The 18,834-nt window shown below is 39.8% G+C and overlaps 1 protein-coding gene across 2 annotated transcripts in view; it reads left to right on the top strand.

Annotated features, from left to right (window-relative positions):
- The window catches only part of FADS2 (fatty acid desaturase 2), a 40,961-nt gene that overhangs the window by 9,771 nt on the left and 12,356 nt on the right, over positions 1-18,834 (top strand). For both annotated transcript variants that reach the window (XM_053720466.1, XM_053720465.1), the window contains exons 5-10: positions 96-197; positions 4,478-4,603; positions 5,703-5,763; positions 9,449-9,525; positions 9,689-9,786; positions 18,344-18,440. In XM_053720466.1, coding sequence (XP_053576441.1) covers positions 96-197; positions 4,478-4,603; positions 5,703-5,763; positions 9,449-9,525; positions 9,689-9,786; positions 18,344-18,440 — 561 coding nt within the window. The remainder of the gene's footprint in view (positions 1-95; positions 198-4,477; positions 4,604-5,702; positions 5,764-9,448; positions 9,526-9,688; positions 9,787-18,343; positions 18,441-18,834) is intronic.

Raw genomic sequence — 18,834 nt, 5'->3', positions numbered from 1 at the left:
ATCCCAATTTATCATCATCCTATAGAAAACTGTGCTGATTAGACCTTTACAATATGGTTATGTTAACTTGCATCTTTATTTACTTTTTGCTGTAGGCCCAAGCTGGCTGGCTCCAGCATGATTTTGGTCACCTCTCTGTCTTTAGGAAATCAAAATGGAACCACATTGGCCACAAGTTTGTCATTGGACATCTCAAGGTAATGTTATCCTGCAAACAATAAGTATGTTTTGACATGAAATTTGCGAGATTCTATTTCTGAAACAAGTATATGTTTTTCACCTAATATTTTATAAATTATAACAAGCACTGATTATACCCTCAAATAACACTGAGTTATACATAAATAATAGTCCTCAGGCCACCAGTTGACCATCCTATATTTAGTTTAGATATTTTGTGCATAAAGTGTTTCTTGTGAAGACAAAGGGTTAAATACGTAGGTAAAGTCCCACTTGGAAATGGCCATTGATTCAATGCTACTTTACATGCGCCTCTCCTATTTGCCTCAGTACCCTTTTCCTACTTAGGGTTAAACACCTACGGCTAGATTTAGAGTTTTGTCGGTAAGGACCCGCGTAGCTAACGCTGGCTTTTTTCTGGCCGCACCATAAAAATAACTCTGGTATTGAGAGTCCATATAATGTCAGCGTTAGGCTCCAAAAAAGGAGCGTAGAGCATATTTAACGCAGCTTCAACTCTCGATACCAGAGTTGCTTACGGACGCGGCCAGCCTAAAAAACGTGCTCGTGCACGATTCCCCCATAGGAAACAATGGGGCTGTTTGAGCTGAAAAAAAACCTAACACCTGCAAAAAAGCCGCGTTCAGCTCCTAACGCAGCCCCATTGTTTGCTATGGGGAAACACTTCCTACGTCTGCACCTAACACCCTAACATGTACCCCGAGTCTAAACACCCCTAGCCTTACACTTATTAACCCCTAATCTGCCGCCCCCGCTATCGCTGACCCCTGCATATTATTTTTAACCCCTAATCTGCCGCTCCGTAAACCGCCGCTACTTACATTATCCTATGTACCCCTAATCTGCTGCCCCTAACACCGCCGACCCCTATATTATATTTATTAACCCCTAATCTGCCCCCCACAACGTCGCCTCCACCTGCCTACACTTATTAACCCCTAATCTGCCGAGCGGACCGCACCGCTATCATAATAAAGTTATTAACCCCTAATCCGCCTCACTAACCCTATAATAAATAGTATTAACCCCTAATCTGCCCTCCCTAACATCGCCGACACCTAACTTCAATTATTAACCCCTAATCTGCCGACCGGAGCTCACCGCTATTCTAATAAATGTATTAACCCCTAAAGCTAAGTCTAACCCTAACACTAACACCCCCCTAACTTAAATATAATTTAAATCTAACGAAATTAATTAACTCTTATTAAATAAATTATTCCTATTTAAAGCTAAATACTTACCTGTAAAATAAATCCTAATATAGCTACAATATAAATTATAATTATATTATAGCTATTTTAGGATTAATATTTATTTTACAGGTAACTTTGTATTTATTTTAACCAGGTACAATAGCTATTAAATAGTTAAGAACTATTTAATAGCTAAAATAGTTAAAATAATTACAAAATTACCTGTAAAATAAATCCTAACCTAAGTTACAATTAAACCTAACACTATACTATCATTAAATTAATTAAATAAAATACCTACAATTACCTACAATTAAACCTAACACTACACTATCAATACATTAATTAAATACAATACCTACAAATAACTACAATGAAATAAACTAACTAAAGTACAAAAAATAAAAAAGAACTAAGTTACAAAAAATAAAAAAATATTTACAAACATAAGAAAAATATTACAACAATTTTAAACTAATTACACCTACTCTAAGCCCCCTAATAAAATAACAAAGACCCCCAAAATAAAAAATGCCCTACCCTATTCTAAATTACTAAAGTTCAAAGCTCTTTTACCTTACCAGCCCTGAACAGGGCCCTTTGCGGGCATGCCCCAAGAAGTTCAGCTCTTTTGCCTGTAAAAAAAAACATACAATACCCCCCCCCCAACATTACAACCCACCACCCACATACCCCTAATCTAACCCAAACCCCCCTTAAATAAACCTAACACTAAGCCCCTGAAGATCATCCTACCTTGTCTTCACCTCACCGGGTATCACCGATCGGTCCTGGCTCCAACATCTTCATCCAACCCAAGCGGGGGCTGGCGATCCATCATCCGGTGGCTGATCGGAACAGCCAATAGAATGCGAGCTCAATCTGATTGGCTGATTGGATCAGCCAATCGGATTGAACTTGATTCTGATTGGCTGATTCCATCAGCCAATCAGAATATTCCTACCTTAATTCCGATTGGCTGATAGAATCCTATCAGCCAATCGGAATTCGAGGGACGCCATCTTGGATGACGTCCCTTAAAGGAACCGTCATTCTTCAGTTGGACGTCGCCGGATGAAGATGGGTCCGCAGTGGAGGTCTTCAGGATGGAGCCGGTCCTCATCGGATGAAGATAGAAGATGCCGCTTGGAAGATGATGGTTGCCGGTCCGGATCTACTCTTCTTCCCGGATAGGATGAAGACTTTGGAGCCTCTTCTGGACCTCTTCAGCCACCGGATGATGGATCGCCAGCCCCCGCTTGGGTTGGATGAAGATTTTGGAGCCAGGACCGATCGGTGATACCCGGTGAGGTGAAGACAAGGTAGGATGATCTTCAGGGGCTTAGTGTTAGGTTTATTTAAGGGGGGTTTGGGTTAGATTAGGGGTATGTGGGTGGTGGGTTGTAATGTTGGGGGGGGATTGTATGTTTTTTTTTACAGGCAAAAGAGCTGAACTTCTTGGGGCATGCCCCGCAAAGGGCCCTGTTCAGGGCTGGTAAGGTAAAAGAGCTTTGAACTTTAGTAATTTAGAATAGGGTAGGGCATTTTTTATTTTGGGGGTCTTTGTTATTTTATTAGGGGGCTTAGAGTAGGTGTAATTAGTTTAAAATTGTTGTAATATTTTTCTTATGTTTGTAAATATTTTTTTATTTTTTGTAACTTAGTTCTTTTTTATTTTTTGTACTTTAGTTAGTTTATTTCATTGTAGTTATTTGTAGGTATTGTATTTAATTAATGTATTGATAGTGTAGTGTTAGGTTTAATTGTAGGTAATTGTAGGTATTTTATTTAATTAATTTAATGATAGTGTAGTGTTAGGTTTAATTGTAACTTAGGTTAGGATTTATTTTACAGGTAATTTTGTAATTATTTTAACTATTTTAGCTATTAAATAGTTCTTAACTATTTAATAGCTATTGTACCTGGTTAAAATAAATACAAAGTTACCTGTAAAATAAATATTAATCCTAAAATAGCTATAATGTAATTATAATTTATATTGTAGCTATATTAGGATTTATTTTACAGGTAAGTATTTAGCTTTAAATAGGAATAATTTATTTAATAAGAGTTAATTAATTTCGTTAGATTTAAATTATATTTAAGTTAGGGGGGTGTTAGTGTTAGGGTTAGACTTAGCTTTAGGGGTTAATACATTTATTAGAATAGCGGTGAGCTCCGGTCGGCAGATTAGGGGTTAATAATTGAAGTTAGGTGTTGGCGATGTTAGGGAGGGCAGATTAGGGGTTAATACTATTTATTATAGGGTTAGTGAGGCGGATTAGGGGTTAATAACTTTATTATGATAGCGGTGCGGTCCGCTCGGGGGTTGGGGGGGGGGGTGGGGGGGCAGGAAGATTAGGGTTAATAAGTATAGGCAGGTGGAGGCGACGTTGAGGGGGGCAGATTAGGGGTTAATAAATATAATATAGGGGTCGGCGGTGTTAGGGCAGCAGATTAGGGTACATAAGGATAACGTAGGTGGCGGTCGGCAGATTAGGGGTTAAAAAAATGTAATCGAGTGGCGGCGATGTGGGGGGCCTAGGTAGTTTATGGGTGTTAGTGTACTTTAGAGCACAGTAGTTAAGAGCTTTATGAACCGGCGTTAGCCCAGAAAGCTCTTAACTACTGACTTTTTTCTGCGGCTGGAGTTTTGTCGTTAGAATTCTAACGCTCACTTCAGACACGACTCTAAATACCGGAGTTAGGAAAATCCCATTGAAAAGATAGGAGTGACTCCAAATACCGGAGGTAGCCTAAACCAGCGTTAGGAGCCTCTAACGCTAGTTTTCACGGCTACCGCCAAACTCCAAATCTAGGCCCTAGTTAGCAATGGGCATTAGTGCAAATATTACATGCCTAATGAATTGGAGCATTTTATTTTTGCTTTAGAATGTATCTTGCATTAGAATAGGTAATAGATTATTATGACCACTACTATTGTTCATTCTTGATAATTAGTTTTTTGGTCACTTTTTTGAGCTCCTCAAAAGCTATAGAACTGCCCGTGGTTCAAACAGATTTAGGAGAGGGGTTTACTCTAGGCTCTCATCTGATATGGATTCTCTCTCTATCTTTAGGGCGCCTCTGCCAACTGGTGGAATCATCGCCACTTCCAGCACCATGCAAAACCAAACATATTCAGCAAAGACCCAGATGTGAACATGGTGCACATTTTTGTGCTGGGAGAAACGCAGCCCGTAGAGGTAAAGCTTCTATTTTGTCACTCAGCCAGAATTTACTTCAAAGTGGTGCAGCAAGAATATATTTACCTATCACTTAGTAAATGTTTATTCTAGTATTCTCTACTGTGTAAATTACCTTTCAATACACAAACGAGGAGGTTAGCTTAAGAAAAGTGCTTTTGTCTAGAGGTTTTTGAGTTTAGTTGTAACATAGAATTAATTTTTCAACACAAATATATAATTCTTTTTCAAAAAAATTTACTCTGAATTTTTTATTTTTTTTAAATATATTTTACAATAAGAATTATTAATTAATATATCATATGTACACGTATGGTCATGTATTTGCAATGCTATAACTTGTTAAAATGATTTTATAGGGAAAAAAGGAATTTCTGGCCTTGCACATTTATACTTAAATAGTATTATGTTTATATAATAATATTTTCATAAATAAGCCTTAATCGTACATGACCCCATTTTTTAATTAAGATATTAAAATTTATTTTAAAAGTTTTAAGGTAACATGCACAACTCTGCAATGCGTATTGTTTAATTGAGAGAAACATTTCTTCAGTTGTATTCAGGTGTATTCACCAAAGAGATGTGCATTATATTGCTTAGCAATTGATTGCACTCTGACTGGTAAGGGGTTAATGCCAACAAGACCAGAAGTTTCAATGGTTAATATATCAGATACTTAAACGGTTTTGATAGTGACATTTCACCTAAATAAGATTAAATTGACATTGCAGTAAAAATTAAACTCATGATACATTGAGTACACTATTAAACAACAACAAAAAATCATCATTCCAATTTACTTCTGTTATCACATGTATCTATTTTTATTTTTATTTTACACCTTATCATCTTTCTATTTTAGCATACTGAAGTATGCTCAGAAGGGTGCATGTCAGCAGTGTTTGCAACAATGTCTGTAGCAATGTCATACAGAGAGACATAAGTTTCAGTAAAGAAAATGTACAATTGTACACGCTATCATGAAAGTTAAATTTTGACTTTCATGTTCATTTAAAACTCCTCTGAAATGGCCGTAAACTTTTATAAAGCGAAAATATATTTTTGGCCTTAAAATTAATCTCTTTCCTTCTTGCAGTATGGAAAGAAGAAACTGAAATATCTGCCGTATAATCATCAACACAAGTATTTCTTCCTTAGTGAGTATCTGGGTTTTGTATTTTTGTATAGCTAGTGGCATTATTGTATGATGGGTTTGTAGGGCTAGCAGCATTATTGTATGATGGGCTTGTATGGCTAGCACCATTCTTGTATGATGGGTTTGTATGGCTAGCAGCATTATTGTATGATGGGTTTGTATGGCTAGCAGCATTATTGTATGATGGGTTTGTATGGCTAGCAGCATTATTGTATGATGGGCTTGTATGGCTAGCACCATTATTGTATGATGGGTTTGTATGGCTAGCAGCACTATTTTATGATGGGTTTGTATTGCTAGCGGCATTATTGTATGATGGGTTTGTATGGCTAGCAGTATTATTGTATGATGGGTTTGTATGGCTAGCAGCACTATTTTATGATGGATTTGTATGACTAGCGGCGTTATTGTATGATGGGTTTGTAAGGCTAGCAGCATTATTGTATGATGAGTTTGTATGGCTAGCAGCATAATTGTATGATGGGTTTGTATAGCTAGCGGCATTATTGTATGATGGATTTGTATGGCTACCGGCATTATTCTATGATGGGCTTGTATAAATAGTGGCATTATTTTATAATGGGTTTGTATAGCTAGCAGCATTATTGTATAATGGGTTTTATGGCTAGCGACAATATTGTGTGATGGGTTTGTATATCTAGTGGTATTATTTTATAATGGGTTTGTATGGCTAGCAGCATTATTGTATGATGGGTTTGTATAGCTAGCGGCATTATTTTATGATGGATTTCTATGGCTACCGGCATTATTCTATGATGGGCTTGTATAAATAGCGGCATTATTTTATAATGGGTTTGTATAGCTAGCAGCATTATTGTATAATGGGTTTTATGGCTAGTGGCATTATTGTATGATGGGTTTGTATGGCTAGCGGCGTTATTATATGAAGAGTATGTATGGCTAGTGGCATTACTGTATGAGGAGTATGTACGGCTAGCGGCATTATTGTATGAGGGGTTTGTATGGCTAGCTGCATTATTGTATGAGGGGTATGTACGGCTAGCGGCATTATTGTATGATGGGTTTGTACGGCTAGCAGCATTACTGCATTATGGGTTTGTACAGCTAGCAACATTATTGCACGATAGATTTGTATAGCTAGCAGTATTATTGTATGATGGGTTTGTATGGCTAGTGGCATTATTGTATGATGGGTCTGTATGGCTAGTGGCATTATTGTATGATGGGTTTGTATGGCTAGCAGCATTATTGTATGATGGGTTTGTATGGCTAGCAGCATTATTTTTTGATTGGTTTGTATGGCTAGCAGCATTATTGTACGATGGGTCTGTATGGCTTATTGCATGATGTGTTTGTATAGCTAGCGGCATTATTGTATGATGGGTTTGTATGCCTAGCAGCATTATTGTATGATGGGTTTGTATGGCTAGCGGCATTATTGTATGAGGAGTTTGTATGGCTAGGGGCATTTTTGTATGATGGGTTTGTATGGCTAGCGGCATTGTTGTATGATGGGTTTGTACAGCTAGCGGCATTATTGTATGATGGGTTTGTATAGCTAGCGGCACTATTGTATGATGGGTTTCTACGGCTAGCGGCATTGTTGTATGATGGGTTTGTATAGATAGCGGCATTATTGTGTGATGGGTTTAAACAGCTAGCGGCATTATTGTATGATTGGTTTGTATATCTAGCAGCATTATTGTATAATGGGTTTGTATTGCTAGTGGCATTATTGTATGAGAAGTTTGTATGGCTAGTGGCATTATTGTATGATGGGCTGTTTGGCTAGCGGCATTATTGTGTGATGGGTTTGTATAGCTAGCGACACTATTGTATGATGGATTTCTACGGCTAGCGGCATTATTGTATGATGGGTTTGAACAGCTAGCAGCATTATTGTATTATGGGTTTTTACGGCTAGTATCATTATTATATGATGGGTTTGTACGGCTAGCAGCGTTATTGCATGATTGGTTTGTATAGCTAGCAGAAATTATTATATGATGGGTCTGTATGACTAGCGGCAATTATTGTATGATGGGTCTGTATGGCTAGCGGCATTATTGTATGTTGGGTTTGTACGGGTAGCGGCATTATTGTATTATGGGTTTGTACGGCTAGCAGCATTATTGCATTATGGGTTTGTATGGCTAGCACATTATAGCATGATGGATTTGTATGGCTAGCTGCATTATTCTATAATGGTTTTGTATGGCTAGCGGCATTATAATATGATGAGTTTGTATATATATAGCAGCATTATTGTATGATGGGTTTGTATGACTAGCAGTATTATTGTATGATGGGTTTGTATGGCTAGCTGCATTATTCTATGATGGGCTTGTATAGCTAACAACATTATTGTATGATGGGTTTGTATGGCTAGCAGTATTATTGCATGATGGGTTTGTATGGCTAGCGGCATTATTGTATGATGGGTTTGTATTGCTAGCGGCATTTTTGTATGATGGGTTTGTATAGCTAACAGCATTATTGTATGATGGGTTTGTATGGCTAGTGGCATTATTGTATGATGGGCTTGTATCACTAGTGGCATTATTGTATGATGAGTTTGTACATCTAGCGGCATTATTGTATGGTGGGTTTGTACGGCTAGCTGCATTATTGTATGATGGGTTTGTATAGATAGCAGCATTATTGTATGATGGGTTTGTATGGCTAGCGGCATTATTGTATGAGAGGTTTATACAGCTAGCAGCATTATTGTATGATGGGTTTGTATAGCTAGCAGGATTATTGTATGATGGGTCTGTACAGCTAGCGGCATTATTGTATGATGGGTTTGTACGCAAGCAGCATTATTGTATGATGGATTTGTATGGCTAGCAGCATTATTGCATGATGGGTTTGTATGGCTAGCAGCATTATTGCATGATGGGTTTGTATGGCTAGCGGCATTATTGTATGGTGGGTTTGTATGGCTAGCGGCATTATTGTATGGTGGGTTTGTATGGCTAGCGGCATTATTGTATGATGGGTTTGTACGGCGACCTGCATTATTGTATGAAGGCTTTGTATGGCTAGCAGCATTATTGTATGATGGGTTTGTATATCTAGCAGCATTTTTGTATGATGGGTTTGTTTGGCTAGCGGCATTATTGTATGATGGGTTTGTATAGCTAATGGCATTATTGTGTGATGGGTTTGTATGGCTAGCGGCATTATTGTATGATGAGTTTGTACGGCTAGCAGCATTATTGTATTATGGGTTTGTATGGCTAGCGGCATTATTATATGATGGGTTTTTATGGCTAGGGGCATTATTTTATGATAGGTTTGTAAGACCAGCGGCATTATTGTATGATAGGTTTGTATGGCTAACGGCATTATTGTATGATGGGTTTGTATAGCTAGCGGTATTATTGTATGATGAGTTTGTATGGCTAGTGGTATTATTGTATGATGGGTTTGTATATCTAGCAGAATTATTGTATGATGGGTTTATATGTGTAGCGGCTTTATTGTATGATGGGTTTAGCCTACAGAAATACACCTGTAATGTTTTACTTTATAATCCTCATATAAACTGTGTAAAATCAGATATGTCCTCCCTCCCCACATAGAGAACTGAGATTTCTGCAGCATTGCCTTGTCTGTCTCCTGATATTGATGTATATACAGTGGGGTTAACTCCCCAGGAATCTTTATATTCAGGGTCACTCTGACTTTGTCTCCTGCAGTTGGCCCCCCCCTGCTGATCCCCGTATATTTTACTATTCAGATAATGAAGACCATGATAACTCGCAAGGACTGGGTGGTAAGTGCTCTGCCATACACTGCTGTCTCATAAGAATATTAATGGAATTGTTTGCACACAATTTTGTAACATCTCTCAGTGTAGTTTCATTTCATGGATAGTTGCAAAGTGATTCATTATGTACAATAATCATGTTATTCACATTGTTTGCTTTCATCTGTAGGATCTGGCATGGTCGTTGTCTTATTACGCTCGTTTTTTCTTCACTTTCATACCCTTCTTTGGCTTCTTCGGCTCCCTAGCATTGCTGAACGTTGTCAGGTAAATACTTGTGTGACACAAGGACAACATGTTAACATAAATATGTTATTTACAAACAATAAAACACCTTTGTCTGGCACTCGTGTGCAATGGTTAAACATGACTTCACTACACTTTTAATAAAAACAGTATTTTAGATATACTCTTTAGCCAATAAGCCTGGTATTGGTGCCAAAGTAATCGTGATATGCAGGCTCTGTACCTGTACTTACTGTGTAATTAGTGCTGCTAGGTGTCCTGTATTCATCCGGACTGTCCAGTTTCCGCTGGTGGACCAGTAAAAGCTATAAACATTTTTTTATAAAAAAGGAAAATTAAATGTCAAAATTTTTAAGCACTTAGAAAGCGGTTTATGCTTTAAAATTGTTACAGATTGGCAACTGTCATATCAAATCCCTGGCCCAAAGAGGAGGAAAAGGGGTAAAATTGTTTTGGGTTACTAGCAAACAATGGGGCAAAATCATTACTTTGTTTTTTTTTCCTACTGTCGGCAAAGGGGAGAAAATCACTACTCACTTGTGAATATATATATCTCAGGGATCATATTTCAAGTCCTTATTTAATAGCCAGGCCGAAATGGCTAGTGGGCAAGTGAAAATGTTAAACCCTTTATATATTTATCAGAGTCTGGGGTTAGATCTGGGCTAATGGAATCTAAGTTATGGTTTAGAGAGGGGCCATTGACTTTACCTACCACTACCCCCCAATATCTGTCTAGTATTTTTGTGAAGGACGGTTGGTGACCCTACTTGTCATATGAGCTGAAATTCCTCTGAAGAAGCAGATAGTAAAACACAACCATGTCAGAGGTTTTTTTTCTTTTTGCTTTCTTATTGTGTTATTGAGTTACACTTGGAATTTTTTTTGTTCTACTCATATATTATTTTGTGAGAACCCTGGAAACTGAGGATGGGAATGCAGGTATGGGAATTTGATTAAGCAAATTGTCTTCATAAGATGAAATATATAAATTTTAGTCCAACATAACCGATAGAAAAATAAACAGACATTTAAAGTATCCTCAACCTACTTAAAGGGACTGTCTAGTCAAAATTAAACTTTCATGATTCAGATAGAGCAGGCAATTTCTCTTGCAAGGTATATCCAGTCCACGGATTCATCCTTACTTGTGGGATATTCTCATTCCCTACAGGAAGTGGCAAAGAGAGCACACAGCAGAGCTGTCCATATAGCTCCCCCTCTGGCTCCGCCCCCCAGTCATTCTCTTTGCCGCTCTAACAAGTAGCATCTCCATGGGAGGGTAAAGTGAATGTGGTGTTAGATTCATAGTTTTTATATCTTCAATCAAAAGTTTGTTATTTTTAAATATTACCGGTTTATGCTATTTACTCTCTGGCAGAAATATGATGAAGAATTCTGCTGAGAGGAAAATGATTTTAGCATGTTGTAACTAAAATCCATTGCTGTTCCCACACAGGACTGAGGAGTACCAGAAAACTTCAGTTGGGGGGAACAGTTTGCAGGCTTAACTGCTTTGAGGTATGTTTCAGTCATCTTTTTTCTAGTCAAGACAAGATAATGCTAGAAGACTGACAAGATTCCCCATGTGGGAAGGGTAAGTCATGTTCTGAGACTCAGTATAGAACTAGAGGCTTATTTAAGAGGGCTCAATAGACTGGTTATCACTTTTGCAGGGCAATCGATTATTTTATTTAGCAAAATACTCTTTATTGACACTTTTTAAGCACTTTTGGTGTGTTTATTGGGGTTTTATTCCACATGGCATTATTTTTAGTCACCTAAATTGGGTTCTGAAGGCTCCACAGCTCCGGAGTGGAGTGGGAGGGTCCTAATTTCGCGCCTCAGTTGCGCAGTTTATTCTGACAGATTGCCTTGCATGCTGCTTCACATGGGTCCAGAGACTGCTTGAGGACTTCAGGAGGCTTGATTTTCTCAAATCCAATCCTTAAGGGAAGGTAGGGCCACAGCAGGCTGCTGTGGCAAGGTGCTGTAGTTTATTAACCGGTTGTTTGCTTTAGGCGGCTCCGGTTTGGGCATTAAAGGGTTAATCAGGCTGAAACATGCTGTGCAATTATATCGAAGCATTAGGCACATACTGTAAAAATTTCAAGAGATTTGGTTCATTTTTCACCGTTTTGTAAAATTGTGTGCGCTTTTATTATCTTAAAGGCACAGTACCATTTATTGCAAATTGTATTTTTTACTTGATAAAGTGTTTTTCCAAGCCTGCTTGTGTATAATACTAATCTGTTAAACATGTCTGACACTAAGGAAAAGCCTTGCTCTATGTGTTCAGAAGCCATGGTGGAACCCCCACTCAAAATGTGTCTCAAGTGCACTAATGTGTCTATACACTTTAAAGATCTTATTGTGTCACTTAAAAATATAGCCCTAGATGATTCTTTGACTGAAGGTAATGAGGATAGTTCGCCTTCCTCTCCCCATGTGTCATCACCAGTTACACCCGCTCAAGCGATACCTAGTACCTCTAGTGCATTAGCACCTGTTACATTGCAACAACTGGCGGCAGTCATGGATAATTCCCTTGCGGCCTTTCTATCCAAACTGCCAGTTTTCCTTAAAAAGCGCCATAGCTCCGTTTTAAGAACAGATGAGGAGCAGTCGGAATCTTTGGGAGGTTTATCTGATGTACCCTCACAACACTCTGAAGTAGGGGTGAGTGATGTAATGTCTGAGGGAGAAATTTCTGACTCAGGAAAAGTTTCTCAGGGGGCAGAATCAGATTCACTAGCATTTAAATTTAAATTGGAACACCTCCGTGTACTGCTTAGGGAGGTTTTATCAACTCTGGATGATTGTGACCCTATGGTGGTCCCAGAGAAATTGTGTAAAATGGACAAATATCTAGAAGTCCCTGTATACACTGATGCGTTTCCGATCCCTAAGAGGGTGGCGGATATTGTTGCTAGGGAGTGGGAAAGACCAGGTGTACCTTTTGTTCCCCCCCCCCTATCTTTAAGAAAATGTTCCCCATAACTGATCCCAGGCGGGACGCGTGGCAGACGGTCCCTAAGGTAGAGGGGGCAGTTTCAACACTAGCCAAGCGCACAACCATACCAACTGAAGACAGTTGTGCTTTCAAAGATCCTATGGATAAAAAATTAGAAGGTTTACTAAAGAAAATATTTGTTCAACAAGGTTTCCTTCTCCAACCTATTGCCTGCATTATTCCTGTAACTACTGCAGCGGCTTTTTGGTTTGAGGCGCTGGAGGAGTCGCTCCAGAGGGAGACTTCATATGACAAAGTTATGGATAGAATTAATGCTCTAAAACTGGCTAATTCTTTTATCACAGATGCCGCTTTGCAATTAGCTAAGTTAACGGCGAAAAATTCTGGTTTAGCCATCATGGCGCGCAGAGTGCTTTGGCTCAAATCATGGTCGGCCGATCTGTCGTCCAAAACAAAATTACTGAATATTCCTTTCAAGTAGGGATGCACCGATACCGATACTAGTATCGGTACCGATACCAAGTATTTGCATGAGTACTTGTACTCGTGCAAATGCACCGATACTTAAACCGATACCTCCACTTCCTACCCATATGCTATCTTGTGGCGTTTTTTTCAAACTGCATGTTCTCATTTCATTTTAAACTGGAGTGGAAACTAAACTAAAAATTGTTTACTACTGTTCTGATAATACAAATTGCTGTTATTTGTATTATTTTAGGAGAGATCACTGTACCTCGTTCAGACAAACCCCTGAAGTACTGAGCAGTTAATAAACAGATTTCCAGGTCTGGCTAAAATGGCCCAAAAATATCTTTCTGCCCATGCAGTAGTGTGGAAAGTGAAAGACTGTTCAACTTAGAGTCGAACCTCCATACAAATGTCAGATTGATGTTATATAACAGCCCTACAACCCAATTGCATCACCCCTTTAAATTTAATATTTTATTGTAATATTTTTTATTTATAAACATGTTCAGTGAACTTTTTTATTATTTCATAATGTCTTTTGAATTACAGTCCTTTATAATTATAAAGAAGGAATCTTAAATAATTAGTCTGTATTGTGCTTGGTAAACTGTCACATGACATAAAAAAGTATCGGTAATTGGTATCGGCAAGTATTTGAAAACAAGTATCGGTACTTTTACTCAGTCATACAAAAATGGTATCGGTGCAACCCTACTTTCAAGGGAAAGACCGTGTTCGGGCCCGAGTTGAAAGAGATTATTTCGGATATCACTGGGGGAAAGGGCCATGCCCTCCGCAAGATAGGCCTTTTAAGGCTAAAAACAAGGCTAATTTTCGTTCCTTTCGCAACTTCAGGAGCGGTCCTGCTTCAAACTCTGCAACCGCAAAGCAAGAGGGTAACGCTTCACAGCCCAAGGCAACCTGGAAACCTTTGCAGGTTTCCAGGTTGCCTTGGGCAACAAGGGTAAACAGGCCAAAAAGCCTGCGGATGCTACTAAGACAGCATGAAGGGGTAGCCCCCGATCCGTGACTGGATCTGGTAGGGGCCAGACTCTCTTCTTTGCTCAGGCTTGGGTAAGAGATGTTCCCGATCCCTGGGCATTAGAGATCGTTGCTCAGGGATATCTTCTAGAATTCAAGGACTCTCCTCCAAGGGGAAGGTTCCACATTTCCATCATTCAAAATGGATACCATTCGAACAATCTTATCGATGATCCAGGAAGGTCAGTATATGACTACCGTGGATCTAAAGGATGCGTACCTTCATATTCCTATCCACAAAGATCACCATCAGTTCCTAAGGTTTGCTTTTCTGGACAAGCATTACCAGTTCGTGGCCCTTTCCTTCGGGTTGGCCACCGCTCCCAGAATTTTCACAAAAGTGCTAGGGTCCCTTCTAGCGGTACTTAGACGCGGGGCATTGCAGTAGCACCTTATCTGGACGACATCTTAATACAGCGCCGTCTTTTCCCAGCGCCAAGGCTCATACGGATATTGTTCTGGCCTTTCTAAGGTCTCACGGGTGGAAGGTGAACACCGAAAAAAGTTCTCTGTCCCCGCTCACAAGGGTTCCCTTCCTGGGAACATTAATAGACTCGGTAGAAATTAAAAATATTTCTGACGGAGGTCAGAAGGTTAAAGCTTTTAAGTACATGCCGAGCTCTTCATTCCATTCCTCGGCTGTCTGTAGCTCAGTGCATGGAGGTAATCGGATTAATGGTAGCAGCAATGGACGTAGTCCCTTTTGCTCGAATTCATCTCAGGCCACTGCAATTGTGCATGCTCAAACAGTGGAATGGGGATTATTTTTTTTTTTTTTTTTTTTTTTTTTTTTTTTTTTTTTTTTTTTGCAGATTTGTCTCCTCAAATCCAACTGGACCAGAAAACTAGAGATTCTCTTCTCTGGTGGTTGTCTCAGGATCACCTGTCTCAGGGAATGTGCTTCCGCAGACTGGAGTGGATCATTGTAATGACCGACGCCAGTCTGTTAGGCGGGGGCACTGTCTGGGGCTCCCTGAAAGCTCAGAGCCTATGGTCTCGGGAAGAATCTCTTCTCCCGATAAACATTTTGGAACTGAGAGCGATATTCAACACGCTCCAGGCATGGCCTCAGCTAGCGACGGCCAGATTCATCAGATTTCAGTCGGACAACATCACGACTGTAGCATACATCAATCATCAGGGAGGAACAAAGAGTTCCTTAGCGATGAAGGAAGTAACCAAGATAATCAGGTGGGCGGAGAATCACTCTTGCCATCTATCTGCAATTCACATCCCAGGAGTAGACAACTGGGAAGCGGATTTCCTAAGTCGTCAGACTTTTCACCCGGGGGAGTGGGAACTCCACCCGGAGGTTTTTGCTCAGCTGACCCAGCTATGGGGCATTCCAGAGTTGGATCTGATGGCGTCCCGTCAGAACACCAAACTTCCTCTTTACGGATCCCGGTCCAGGGACCCCAAGGCGGCATTGATAGATGCTGTAGTAGCGCCTTGGTCCTTCAATCTGGCTTATGTCTTTCCACTGTTTCCCCTTCTCCCTCGGCTGGTAGCCAGAATCAAACAGGAGAAGGCCTCAGTAATTCTGATAGCGCCTGCGTGGACACGCAGGACTTGGTATGCAGACCTAGTGGACATGTCATCTGTCCCACCATGGACACTGCCAATGAGGCAGGATCTTCTAATACAGGGTCCATTCAAGCATCCAAATCTAGTTTCTCTGCAGCTGACTGCTTGGAGATTGAACGCTTAATTCTATCCAAGCATGGGTTCTCTGAATCAGTCATAGATACTCTGATCCAAGCTAGAAAGCCTGTCACCAGGAAAATTTACCATAAGATATGGCGGAAATATCTTTGTTGGTGTGAATCCAAGGGTTACTCGTGGAGTAAGATTAGGATTCCAAGGATACTGTCTTTTCTCCAAGAAGGATTGGAGAAAGGTTTGTCAGCTAGTTCCTTAAAGGGACAGATATCCGCTCTGTCTATCCTTTTACACAAGCGTCTGGCAGAAGTACCAGATGTTCAAGCGTTTGCACAGGCTTTAGTCAGAATCAAGCCTGTCTATAAACCTGTGGCTCCTCCATGGAGTCTAAAGTTAGTTCTTTCAGTTCTTCAAGGGGTTCCGTTTGAACCTTTACATTCCATAGATATTAAGTTATTATCTTGGAAAGTTTTGTTTTTGGTAGCTATATCTTCTGCTCGAAGAGTTTCAGAATTGTCTGCTTTGCAGTGTAATTCACCCTATCTGGTGTTCCATGCAGATAAGGTAGTTTTGCGTACCAAACCTGGTTTTCTTCCTAAAGTTGTTTCTAATAAGAACATTAACCAGGAAATCATTGTTCCTTCCCTGTGTCCTAATCCAGCTTCTAAGAAGTAGCGGCTTTTACACAATCTTGATGTGGTTCGGGCTTTGAAATTCTATTTACAAGCAACTAAGGATTTCAGACAAACATCATCTTTGTTTGTTGTCTATTCCGGTAAGAGGAGAGGTCAGAAAGCGACTGCTACCTCTCTTTCCTTCTGGTTGAAAAGCATCATCCGATTGGCTTATGAGACTGCTGGGCAGCAGCCTCCTGAACGAATTACAGCTCATTCCACCAGAGCTGTGGCTTCCACTTGGGCTTTCAAGAATGAGGCTTCTGTTGAACAGATTTGTAAGGCAGCGACTTGGTCTTCACTGCATACTTTTGCCAAATTTTACAAATTCGATACTTTTGCTTCTTCAGAGGCTATTTTTGGGAGAAAGGTTTTGCAAGCAGTGGTGCCTTCCGTTTAGGTTACCTGTCTTGTTCCCTCCCTTCATCCGTGTCCTAAAGCTTTGGTATTGGTATCCCACAAGTAAGGATGAATCCGTGGACTGGATACACCTTGCAAGAGAAAACAGAATTTATGCTTACCTGATAAATTACTTTCTCTTGCGGTGTATCCAGTCCACGGCCCGCCCTGGCAATTAAGTCAGGTTAAAATTTCTTGTTTAAACTACAGTCACCACTGCACCCTATGGTTTCTCCTTTTTCTCCTAACCGTCGGTCGAATGACTGGGGGGCGGAGCCAGAGGGGGAGCTATATGGACAGCTCTGCTGTGTGCTCTCTTTGCCACTTCCTGTAGGGAATGAGAATATCCCACAAGTAAGGATGAATCCATGGACTGGATACACCGCAAGAGAAAGTAATTTATCAGGTAAGCATAAATTCTGTTTTTAACCAACTTTCTAATTTACTCATATTATAATTTTTTCTTCGTTCTCTCGCTATTTTTATTTAGAAAGGCTGGAATATAAGCTTTGGAGCCGGCCCATTTTAGGTTCAGCACCTGGGTAGCGATTGCTGATTGGTATCTAAATGTACCAGCAACACTCCCATTTACTAACAATGATTAGGTTCAGTGATACAGTGAACTCTATTTAACAAGGTCTGGCGGACCTGATCCGCACTGTCGGATCAGGTCCGCCAGACCTCGCTGAATACGGACAGCAACACGCTCTCCGTATTCAGTATTGCACTAGCAGCTCACAAGAGCTGCTGCTGCAACGCCGCCCCCTGCAGACTCGCGGCCAATGGGCCGCCAGCAGAGGGGTGTCAATCAACCCGATCGTATCCGCATGGTAAACCTAACTTCCCTACTTATCAACTTAACAGGTTTTGGTAAAAGTTTTTTAAATGGGAAATTTAAATAAAAGTTCCATAACTGTGCGTAGAAAAAAAGCATATAGTGCTGATTACATTCTTTTATTCTGCCTACTCTCTCTAAGGTGGCTCAATACCATCCTCTCTATATATACCTAGAGTTGACTTTCTATCTTTTAAAGGTTTTGAAAAACCTTTATATGGAACATATGGACATGTTTAGGGTACATTGACTAAGTTACACCTAAATTTACAAAAGCAAAAGTGAACAGTACACAAACTATTTATTGTACGACATATTTCCTTGCCCCTCTTCTTTCTGTCTGCTTCCTCGGGGGCGTTTCATTTTTAACACAGGCCATCTTTGCATGAACAAATTTTCCTTTTCCCACAGGGCAATCACTTGCTTTTTGTTGTTTCAGTGTCACCTCATTTCATGTTTTTTTCCCTGTACCTATATTAACTGGGATGTTTCCATTTGATGAGCCTTGTCCCCTTTTGTCATCAGGTTCATTGAGTCCCACTGGTTCGTGTGGGTGACACAGATGAATCACATCCCAATGGAAATTGATCACGAGAAGTATAGGGACTGGCTTGGCAGTCAGGTGAGGGAGACTCACACTTGCATTCATTATCATGCATAAAAACCCATTTAGCATGTTAGTTTTTCAAGGTGCATTTCAACATTATTTATACTTTTTATTTTAATAAATGTTTCTGTGCGGAATACATTATTTTTTATTGTCCAGGTTACGAAAGTTTCTCCCTGTCCACAAACAAAGCTAAAGGAATTACATTAAAGGGACACTGAACCCAATTTTTTTCTTTCGTGATTCAGATAGAGCAGCAATTTTAAGCAACTTTCTCATTTACTCCTATTATCATTTTTTCTTTGTTCTCTTGCTAACTTTATTTGAAAAAGAAGGCATCTAAGCTATTTTTTGTTCAGAACACTGGACAGCACTTGTTTATTGGTGGGTGAATGTATCCACCAATCAG

This window comes from Bombina bombina, chromosome 7, assembly GCF_027579735.1.
Source record: "Bombina bombina isolate aBomBom1 chromosome 7, aBomBom1.pri, whole genome shotgun sequence".
Classification (NCBI taxonomy): Eukaryota; Metazoa; Chordata; class Amphibia; order Anura; family Bombinatoridae; genus Bombina; species Bombina bombina.
This window is presented reverse-complemented; position numbering and strand designations above follow the sequence as displayed.